This window comes from Phalaenopsis equestris, unplaced genomic scaffold, assembly GCF_001263595.1.
Source record: "Phalaenopsis equestris unplaced genomic scaffold, ASM126359v1 Scaffold219149, whole genome shotgun sequence".
Lineage (NCBI taxonomy): Eukaryota > Viridiplantae > Streptophyta > Magnoliopsida > Asparagales > Orchidaceae > Phalaenopsis > Phalaenopsis equestris.
Genome location: NW_018237541.1, coordinates 394790 through 405878, shown reverse-complemented (window position 1 = coordinate 405878; position 11089 = coordinate 394790). Strand labels below are relative to the sequence as shown.

At 33.0% G+C, this 11089-nt stretch overlaps 1 protein-coding gene across 4 annotated transcripts; it reads right to left on the bottom strand.

The window, feature by feature from the left end:
- Positions 1-1324: 1324 nt before the first annotated feature.
- Positions 1325-7297, bottom strand: LOC110037407 (type IV inositol polyphosphate 5-phosphatase 6-like). Of its 4 annotated transcripts, none has more exons than XM_020742049.1 (10): positions 6598-7291; positions 6121-6221; positions 5707-5782; positions 4540-4627; positions 4325-4429; positions 3446-3905; positions 3158-3351; positions 2464-2572; positions 2212-2360; positions 1325-1651 (listed from the first exon to the last, which is right to left on the bottom strand). In XM_020742049.1, exons 2-10 carry the CDS (start codon positions 6157-6159, stop codon positions 1459-1461), a joined length of 1413 nt encoding a protein of 470 aa, XP_020597708.1. In that variant the 5' UTR covers positions 6160-6221; positions 6598-7291; the 3' UTR covers positions 1325-1458. The 4 variants fall into 4 exon arrangements, with proteins under 4 accessions (XP_020597708.1, XP_020597709.1, XP_020597710.1 ...); XM_020742050.1 differs by having other exon boundaries at positions 6682-7291; XM_020742052.1 differs by having other exon boundaries at positions 1580-1651; positions 2204-2360; positions 6598-7297.
- Positions 7298-11089: the final 3792 nt, after the last annotated feature.

Sequence of the window (11089 nt, the reverse complement as noted above, 5' to 3'; positions counted from 1 at the left end):
GTGAGTTGGGTCACCATGCTTCTCTAGCAACTGCAGACGTTCAACAAGTCCAAGCAATGCAAGAACTTGTTGATAGTAACTGACTTGGTCAACATATCAGCTGCATTCTCTTCAGTATGAACCTTCTGCAACAGCATCTCCCCAAAAGCAATCAATTCTCTGATCTGGCTTGGTTAACATATGTCATGGTCAACATATCAATTCTCTTCTCTAGCAACTGAATCCCTGAATTCTGTACTTTATACTTTTTCTGAATTAGTGAAAAGCCGCCGCTCTGCTCCCGATGACGTAGGCATCTTTGTCGAACCACGTTAAATCTTTTTGTGTTCTTCTGGATTTGTGTAGATTCTTATTTTTCCTCGCCCTATTTTCTCAACAATCTTAAATCCGCCCCGCAATCAGATTTAATAAATCCATATTTACGTTGTAAAAGAGACTGAAGGCGAGAAATAGAGACAGAATGTGAGAAATTTTAATTACCGAGTGGTGGATTTAACTTTCATTTTTTTGGTGTTTAGCTGAATTGATATCATTAACTATGAAATGCATCGGCTGGGACACACCTCTTCTACTCCACTATGCCAACAAAAGTGCATATATTTTTCATATTCTAGTTCGCCGCATCAAGAAAAATCCATACTAGTACTCATCTTTGATTAGTGAGGGTAAATCACTTGATATTTTTACACCAACATAATTTCGAAGTTTGATTTAGATACATACCACTCGATTCTTATGTATTTACATATCTAGCACATATACCTCAATTTTTATATACATACACCTTACTTGTGCATTAAAAGATGTATTTCGACGACGACGACGACAACAACATCCAATAAATCTTTTTTCTCTATTGTGTCCTATGCATTAAAAAGGTGTATTTCACTATTTAAAAAATAAAATAGTGGTTTTTTTTTTAATTTTATATGGAAGATTTGGGTGTTGTAAATGTCAAAAATTAAATTTTAGGTGTTAGATATGTAAATACATAGGATTGGGTGGTATGTATGCGAATGCCCCAGTTTTGAATTATCCAATATGAAATTAAGCCCAGAGCTGAACTCAGCAACATAGATGAAACCCAAGAATGAAGTCACCATATGAAAAGTTAATAGACTGAACTGCTTGTATAGCCAAACACTGATATGTCAATTACATGCATGCATCAAATTCATGACCTATAAACATCATTTTTATATTGGGGCATTTAAATACAAAGTAGACAATTCTTATATATCACCCAAACTTTCATATTTACATATATAACACTCGAGTATTTAATATCACATAAAAAATAACACATTTTCATTCATAGGTTTAAAACACCGAGTGCTATGCTTGTAGATATTAAAGTTTAGGTTTGAGAGATGTAAATACATAAGAATTGTGTGCTACACATTTAAATTTGCCTTTTGATCTATACTTTTACAAAACTTTTAGGAAAAATATATCCTATCATGAAGGAAGTAGCTCTTCCACCCCAACTTTCATGTTGCTTGCTGATATTTCCTTCCTGAACCTATCATCAAGCACTTCAACATCCACTGAGAAACCTGCAAAGACTGGTCTATGATCTGACAACCTCGACTCCCCCCGAATGTAAAATAATTGTACAATCCCATTGCCGTGCCATAGTATCCGGTCGCACCTAACAAATCAACAAAATTAAGAGGATAAGAAGAATCACCCCCACAATTCTTATGTATTTACATATCTAACACCTAATGTTTGACAATTATATTTATAACCCTTTGGTGACATAATCATATAAAAACTTGTGCTTGAAAATGTATATTTTACTTTAAAAAGATTAATATTTTAGTGATATTTTTTATGTAATGTTAAAGACTTCAATTTTTTACAAGGTAATATTACAGTTTATGTGTTAGATATGTAAATACATCAGAATTGTCTCGTATGCATGTAAATTCTCTTAAAGCTTATTAACAAAGCCAAGGTTGGCATTATTAAGTTTTGCAGAAGAAAAATGGTAATATAACTCAGATATATAAAAAAGGCGTGTTTGCATACATACAACACAATACTATATATGTATATATATCTAACAACTGAATTCTACCCTTTCTAACTTCTAAAAAGTGAAATACATAAGATATAAAAAAATTGAAGTTTAGGTGTTAGATATATAAATACATAAGAAATTTATGGTATGTATGTAAATCTTCCTATAAGAAATTACTTGATTACCAAGCTGGTGTTCTTCTTTTACTCTTAGATGTCGCATTGTCTCCAGAATATGAATCTGAATTGTTGGAGTATTTGTATGTAGGAGGAAAGTAAATCTTCCCTTCCTTCCAACCTTTGAACACTCTCCCTGATTCTCTTTCAACTCTCAGCTGCAGAAATAGCCATCAGTCATTTAATCAATTTTCTTAATTCTTAAAGGTGCTTATCAAAATTAAATAAATCATGCGGAAAATATATTGGAAAATTAATTACCTGATCCTTTTCAAGTAGGGCATCCCAGTTATTCTCCTCAAGATGTCTCTTGGTCTCCGAATAACTCAGAGAAATTCTATAGTTTAGATCTCCTAGCCATATCACCCGGCTGATGCATGCAATAATTAAAAGATACTTGTAGTTATTTGTAAATTACAAATGTTTAATTTGGGTTGGGGTTTATATATATATATATATTTCTTTTTATATTATGATTGCTTATCACCAGCTTTTTCTAAATAAAATAAAGTAAAAAAAGATATTTACATTCATACCACCCAATTCCTGTGATTTGCATATCTACCACCTAAACTCTACTTTTTACATGTATACAACCTAAACCTTTTAACACTATTTGAAGTTTTAAAAAGTAAAATAGATTAAGAGGCATACCTATGTAAAAATTGAAATTTAGGTGTTATATATTTAAATACAAAAGCATTAAGTCAAATGTACATAAATCTTCAAAAAAAAAAGTTAATAATAATAATTTTCATCCGAATGGACTTCATGTTTTAGAGGAATCTACACACATACAACACAATTCTTATAGATTTACATATCTGATGCCTAATTTTTTATATTTATATGCATAATACTCATAACATCACATAAAAACCTATCAAATTTTGGGTAGACATGTAAATATCTACTTTTCTGTTATGTAACAGAAGAGAGAGAGAGAGAAGCTTACTCATGATCTACGATCTTTTTGGGATTAATTCGATGATGATTGTCACAAATTCTTCGAAAATAGGTGTTCTTTGATATCTTAATGACATCAGAATTTCTTCTTAGTTCATCCCCTTCCTTCTCTCCAGAAGCCAGATGACAACAGATGAAGCAGAAGCTTGTCTGATGCAAGCACATGCTCACTGATATACAACCCTGCATAAAAAATTCGCATCATAATTTCAAAGTTATCAAAAGTAAAAATATGAATTAATAATAATAATAGTATAAAATGAACTGGATAGATTACCTTGTTACCTAGCCGACCCATAATCCCGCGGCCAACACTACAGATCTGGAAATGACTCATATGTCTAACAAGCTCTTTCTTCGCCCAAATGGTGATAAATATCCCCACCATTTGTTTGCTGACAATGTAGCTATATCCACCTCGGTCGCTCGATCCCATCTCAACAATGCCACCTTCATCATCATCAAATCCATTTTTTTCGTCCTCTCCCTTCTCCGATTCCTCATCCTCAAAGTCAAAATCATACGAAAACCGACAGCTGAAGCATGTCGGTCCATAACTCTTCTTCTTTACCTCTGAGGGACAATTGCATGCCTTTAGCCGCATAGTTTGATTTCTCCTGAATGCTTTGTTAGTTGAATTTAAGGCGAGGTCGATGAGTTCGAGCCATTTCGATGCCGGCTCGTTGTCTTCTGATACCAACACATTACCAGCATTTAGAGGAACAATTTCCTGGAAGCTGAAACAGACATGTAGGGAATTAAGTTGTATTGATTAGGAGTGTGGAACATCGTGTGTTGCAAGAGGAGAAAGAAGATGAAGGTTCAGGGTTTAATTTGTTCATAGATAGATTTCTGTGTTTTAACTCAAAGCCTGCATTAAAATTTATGCTTCAGCACTAAACATAACACTACATGTCAATTTTTACATATATATGCCACCCAACTTATACATGAAAAGGTGTCCTTCACTTTTTAAAAGTTAAAACATTGATACTTTTGATGTGATACGGAAGATTTGGATGCTACAAATGTAAAAAAAGCAAACTTCAGCTGTTAGATGTGTAAATATAATGAATTGTGTGGTTTGTATGCAAATGCCGCAGAACTTTTAAAGCATTACAGAACCATAATTAAATATATCAGTAGCAATACTTACCCTAAAACATAAATATCAGATTCATCATCAAGAGGAAGAAACTCATTCAAGTTCAGACCAATATGAGGAGAGTTTCCTCCCACATTCCAGGTTGAAGCAAAAATCCTTTGGATAAATATATAGAAATTCAAAAAAAATATATTTTTTCAGATAAAAAATATAAATAAAATCTTAATAATTTAGATTAGAATTTAGATGGAACACTGTACTGATACCTGAAATTCTGAGAATCAAAGATGTCTGACACTGGACTCGAGAAATGTGGAGTAGAACTGCTTATCCGTGCAGAGGAGTCCTCTTTGCCTAGTTTTCAACAGAAGTGGGTAAATAAAATAATTAGTCTTATTAATTTTATGAAATTAGAGAATTTTCAACAAAAGCCCTCTTTTTTGCATTCATGCTATTCAAATCTTTTACATCAAATAAAAAATATCACTATATAACTTTCAAAAGTAAAATACACCTTTTTCATTCATAGGCAAGATGACAGATATGTAAAAAATTATGTTTAGGTGTTAGATGTGTAAATACATATGAATTGACTGGTATGTATGTAAAGCTTCCTTGATTCGTTCGGGGAAGCTGTAGCTGTTTGAAGAAGCACATGTGGAGCTACTGAAAAGAAGCTTTTATTCAAAAAGTTGTGGTGACTATTACGATTTTTTTTTTTTTTTTTTTTTTTTTTTTGGTTAAAGTCAGACTTCAGTTTTCTAGTAGTCGCCGCGTGTTGTCATGTTTGGTTAAAAAACACAGCTTTTAGCCGTAGTTTTTTTTAGAACGTAGGAAAAGTTGTGGTGCGGCGCCACACCGCCACCCCAAATAGATCCTTAGTGTCTTAAGTATAACTAACCGCCCTCTTTTGGAATAAGATTTGACACACAAAATTAAGAGGGACTTAACTGAAGTCAAATACTCATTAAATCATCATAAAGGGCAACAATTAATAAATACAAAGTAAAAGTGAGGCAAACCTTCTTCATGCATAAGTTTATGACATTAAAATGTCATTAATGTAAATATAAAATGTTTTAAGAGTTATATATAAAGTTGCTTTCATTTAGCTTCATTTTAGAATTTTTATGAGATTTTTAAAAATATTTATGAAACTGTTGTGAAAAAAAAATATATATTTTTTTTGTGAGTAATTTTGATTTTTTTTTCTAAATAAATAAATTAAGACAGCAAAATATCCCTTATCAAAGTACTAAAAAAATAGCAAAAAATTAAATAAAACCAAAAAAAAATATGGTAGTAATTTGCAAAATAAAACTAGAAAAAAAAAATTACACAATTTCACACTTTAATGAAAATGCAAAAAAACCAATCAATTCACTCACATGCAAAAAGTCATAAAGCCATCAAAAGATATTATGAAAACCAACCGTGAAGCTCTGGTGGCAACTCGCTTGCCTCAAATGACCTCTTGCCTTTCTTCTCTAATTTTTTTGCTGCAAAAGACTGCAATAAATACCAAAAATAACAAAATCAACCCTTCAAAGAAAATAAATTAAAAAAATGAAATTTCTCCGAACAGAGACAAATGATCACTTTTTAGTACGAATAAGGATCAAATCAGCAGTTTTGATCAAAATTTAATATTCAATATATGAGTAATCAAATGCAAATTACATTATATTTGTCTCAGAGCAAATCTATAATTTTGAAATTTATTCTAAAGTGAGTTTAAGGACTAATATCCTTTTTTTTTTTTGACATATGGTAAGGTGAATTTTACATAATGCATTTACACAAAAGAAGAAAAAAAGATTAAAGGGGAAGCAAAGCGTCATCAATACCTTTCTTATTTTATCACTCCATAGTGACTTTACAGACATCCTCTGCTTCCCCTTTGCAAAGCAAGATGAAAGATTTCTGCTCCTCAGCTATGAATCAGTTACTGTTGAAAACAAGAAATATGAAAAGAGATAGAAAGAGATAGAGAGAGAGAGAGATAGTTAAATGAGGAATAATGGGGGCATTAAAACAGCAGCATTAGCAATAATAGAATTTAAAAAAAAAAAACTTAGTATCCAAATTGAACATAATTTGACAAAAAATTGCCACTTTTGCCAATCGCCACATTCAAAAATCCGATCTTTCAATCTTCAAATACTATAAATCCATCAAAGCCAACACAAAAACTCAATCTTGAACCATTCAAACGCAAATCTTGATATCAACGAATAGCCCAAAGAGAGAGAGAAAGTGAGATTTGAATCAGAACTAATTCATGAAACATAGTAGAACGATTAAAAATCGGATCTTTAACTCACCCAAGAACTCAAATCCACATCGAACAGATCATGGCTGCACGAATCCATCAAAAAGTTAGGAGAGAGGGAGGGAGAACTCAGCACCTGAATCTGAATGTTCTTATCTGGTTTATCAAAAATGGCGTCTTCTTCCTCACGTGGAAGACTTCGTTTCTTTCGATGATGTGGTCAATGGCGACTCATCTCTCTCATCTGCTTCTATGTCTTTCTCTTTCTCTGTCTTCATAGATCGAAGGATTTCCTCGGCCTCTGTTTCGTCTCTTTCTTCTGTTTCCTTCTCCAGACTTGCGCTAATTTTTTTTTATGTTGTGGGGACTGGGGAACGAGATTTTGATCTTCGAACAGGGCGTATCGGGTCAAGATAACCTGTTTGGTATTCGCTGGCTGGCGTGTCTACCTGTTGACCTGATCAAGGTTTAGATGATTCCGATTAGTTGGGGAAAGGGATGTGAGGATTAGGGCCCTTAACGATCTTATTTCGAGTCGAGATGGAAATCGTCCTGCTCGAATAGATTTAGGGGTTGTTTGGTAGCCGCTTTTAGACGGTTTATGCTAAATCCTGCCAAATGGCAAAAACGGATGCGTAAATCCTACAGGTTCTTAAATCCCATTTCGCCTTAAATCCAGGATTGGATCAATCCCGTAGAAAGTGGGGATTTACAGGATTTAGAGAATTTGAAGCTCGTGAGAAGAGAGAGATTTAATAAATCATATTAAAGTTGTCAAATAGTTTTTTCCGAATTTATTAGGATTTATCTAGTAACATATCGAATAATATTTAGGATTTAAACCCCTCAAGTTTTCATAAATCCGGATTTATAGGATTTACTAAATTATATTCAAACTAAATCATACTTGCAACCAAAACAATCCCTTAGTGCGACTAGAAATCAACTCGTGGGTCATTTTATTTGATTTCTAGATGAGCTGGCATGAAATTGAATCAAGCTCAATGCGAATCAAAATCGGCATGAGCTGGCTCAAATTGAATTATTTGGATTCCTTTCAGGTCGGAATCCACTCGGTTCGGCTTAAAACTAATATTAACTAGCTGAATTTGAGTTCTTTGGATCCATTCCAGTTTGAAATTCGATTGAATCGGTATATTCAATTTTACTTAAACATTATATATATGATTTTTATAAATAAAAAATACTATGAGCCGATCTCGAGTCAGTTCGAGTCGATCCATGTATGACAAGAAATCGGCTCGAATAAAGTTTGATCCAAGTTTCGACTTATAACTCGGGCTTATTTATTTCAATCCGAGCCAAATTTTGAATCCCTGGCGAGGATAAGAACGAATTTGGTTTTTTTAATGCTGTTTAAGTGATAAAATTGGGAATTCTTTGGGGCATAATAATTTTGCATTTACCTACATACTACACGATTCTTATATATTTATGAGCCATTTAACACTGCCGTTGCCGGTCCCAAGCCCGACTGCGAAAAGTGAAGGGTTGCGTTAGATAGTCGACAGCCAACGTAAAACTTGTCGAAAAAAAATCATGACATGAATCCTTTAAGGCCCACGTAGCGGGATACTCCAAGTAGTGGGATTAAGGCTGTGTTGTTGTTGCTGCTTAAATAAGACCCAATTTTTTTTCTATTTACATATCTAACACTTAAACATTATTTATTTCTTAATTATAATGCATTTAGCGTTCCTTCAAACCCGTTAACAAGTCGTGGACTACATTTATTGTTATACAAATTCCAAAAATATATCTATTCCCAACAATTTGTGTCATTTTGGTGTCTAACCTCATAATCTACATTTAGCACAGTAAACCTATGTCTATTCCCAACAATTTGTGTCATTTTGGTGTCTAACCTCATAATAACTTTGGAACATTTAATTGAACAAATATTAGGACTGTTTATAGAGTATTTTTCTTATGTTTTCTTACACTACGTCTTATTCCTATCATTTCTATTCTGGTGTCTAGCCTCATAATAACTCTCATCCTTTCTCTCATAATGTTCATTTAATATTTGGGGCTTTTACCAAATATTTCATATTTATTTATCTCACACTAAAACTAACTTTTATGATTATATACATTATATAAAAAGTAGCTCTCATTTTGACCTTTTGATACTAAAATTCATCTTTGCATCCATAGATAAACTGTTGTGTGTAAAAATGAAACTTTTAGTGGGATATAGGTAAATCCAAAAAGACTTGACATTATTATGTAATTTGTCTTAATTTTATTCATGTCAATGAAGGAAAGATCAAACTGATGGTTCAAAAAAAAAATTTTTTTCGAAAAGTGCTATTATTTAGTATAAAGAAATATGACTATATACCTAAGTAGAGTTTTTTTTATATGGAGTTTGATGTGGAGGCCAATGCGTCGCGCAAGTTGCGATATGAGATTGTTTTTGCGAACTGAGCTTACCTGCCAAAGTGATTGAACTAAGCCCACCTTAAAGTGGCTGAAACGAGTCAATTCATCGAAGTGGCTGAATTGAGTTCACTTGTTGAAGCATAAAGCACCAAGATTAATCTCTCCCACAGAGGCAACCTAGCATATCTAAGAAGGGACAACTATCATTAGATGAACATCATTATTTGCAAGAACGTTAAGTCCATTCTTCTTTCAAGCGTTGCCTGACACCCACGTTACAATCTTTTCACCGAGACATCACGGATGTACACAATGCTACACGAAATATATTTTTTACTTTCTTCTCCTCTATGTATAAAAGTCAAGAGACAAAAGAGGGGCTCTCTCTCTCTCTATCTCTCTCTCTCTCTCTCTCTTGGAAACATTGTGATCCAAGAAACCTCATAAGAGCCATTTTTTCCGACTTACCAAAGGTTCATACTTAAGAGATAAAAATTGGGACTCTTTCTTCCCCCTTCCTTCTAAAAATAGGATTTTACCGAGTTATATGTACTCAAAAACAATACGAGACTTTACAACATAAAAAGATTCAATATAAAATTTTCCCTCATGCACACAGAAAACATACTAATTTTCTTAATGATTCCCGGATCACAACAACATGAGTATGCTACTTAGCTTAGGTTAATATTTCAATGCATTTATAGCATGACATCAAATTGTACTATTACTATTGTTAAGTCAAAAAAATAGCACCCTATGTAATACTCAAGATATTATTTCATATACATAAATTCAAAGAGGGTATAGATGCGACTGAATTTGAATGCTTCCACCCCTGGGGCTGTCAAAACGGCTCGTTGTTCGCGAACAGCTCGTGTTCGGCTTGTTCGCTAAGTTAACGAGCCGAACACGAACCAATATTTGTTCGTTCGTGTTCGGCTCGTTTTGACTTGAAATACTACTAATCAATTATATATATATCTTTGATGATTACTCTTTTTTTAAATTTTAATTGACTACAAGGCTACAAAGATTTGGAATCAATTAAAAGTATTAATGAAGAAAATATAATAAAAATTATTAAATTAGATTCAAATGATGTTTTAAATCTTGTCCCAATCTTTAACATCTGATGGCTACGTGATTAGGGTTGTCAAAATGACTCTTTGTTCGTGAATGGTTCGTGTCCGGCTTGTTAAGCAAACGAGTTGAACACAAACACACATTTTGAGCTCGAAATATAAAAAGCCAAAAATAAAAACGAGCCGAACACGAGCTGAGCCTGGGCTCTCTCGTGTTCGGCTCGTTTACACCCCTATCCACCCCTACATAGATTAACATAAAATGCACCAATTTTGAATAAATTTTACTATGTGGTTTGCTCATACCATACATGCCAAAATATTAAAGGGACATTTACATACATACCACCCAATTCCTATGTGTTTATATATCTAACACAAACATTTTGTTTTTTTCACATTTATAGCACCAAAAATTTCTACATTGCATGAAAACTATCCTCATTTTATCTTTAAAAAAAAATTAAACACACATTTTTCTTGTATGAAAAAGGTGGTATGTATGTAAAAATTGAAGTGTAAGTGTTAAATATGTAAATATATAGGAATTAAGTGGCATGCATGTAAATTTTAAGAGTCTTGGATCTCCTAAGGAAAAAAAAAAAAGCGAGCAATGCAATGTTTACAATCAAAATTTTACATATTTACAAAATTACCTCCTTAATTAACATTACCACCCAAATTCTAAATGAGACAACAAAATCTTATCTCAACTTACACTCTTCGCACTCATCAAATACCTATTAATTTAATCCTAAGAGAAATACACGGGTTTCATAGTTAATTTTTTTGAAATAGATGTTAGTTTTTTAAATATACACGTCTTTAATATCATGGAAATAATTCTTCCATAATACCTTATATCGCGCATAGGGCTGTCAAAACGGCTCGTTTGCGAACAGCTCGTGTTCGACTCGTTAAGAAGCTCGTGTTCGGCTCATTAATTTCGTTCGATAAGTTAACGAGCCAAACACGAACTAAGATGTGTTCGTTCGTGTTCGGCTCGTTTTGGCTCGAAATACTACTCATCAAGTATATATATATATATATATA

Excerpts from the sequence above, each read along its gene's own strand:
- LOC110037407 (XM_020742049.1), bottom strand. The coding sequence starts at position 6,159 with ATGTCTGTAAAGTCACTATGGAGTGATAAAATAAGAAAG. Across the intron at positions 3,352-3,445 it reads TGGGTCGGCTAGGTAACAAG|GGTTGTATATCAGTGAGCAT; the intron begins GTAATCTATCCA and ends TTTTTTATGCAG. Across the intron at positions 2,573-3,157 it reads AAAAAGATCGTAGATCATGA|CCGGGTGATATGGCTAGGAG; the intron begins GTAAGCTTCTCT and ends TGCATGCATCAG.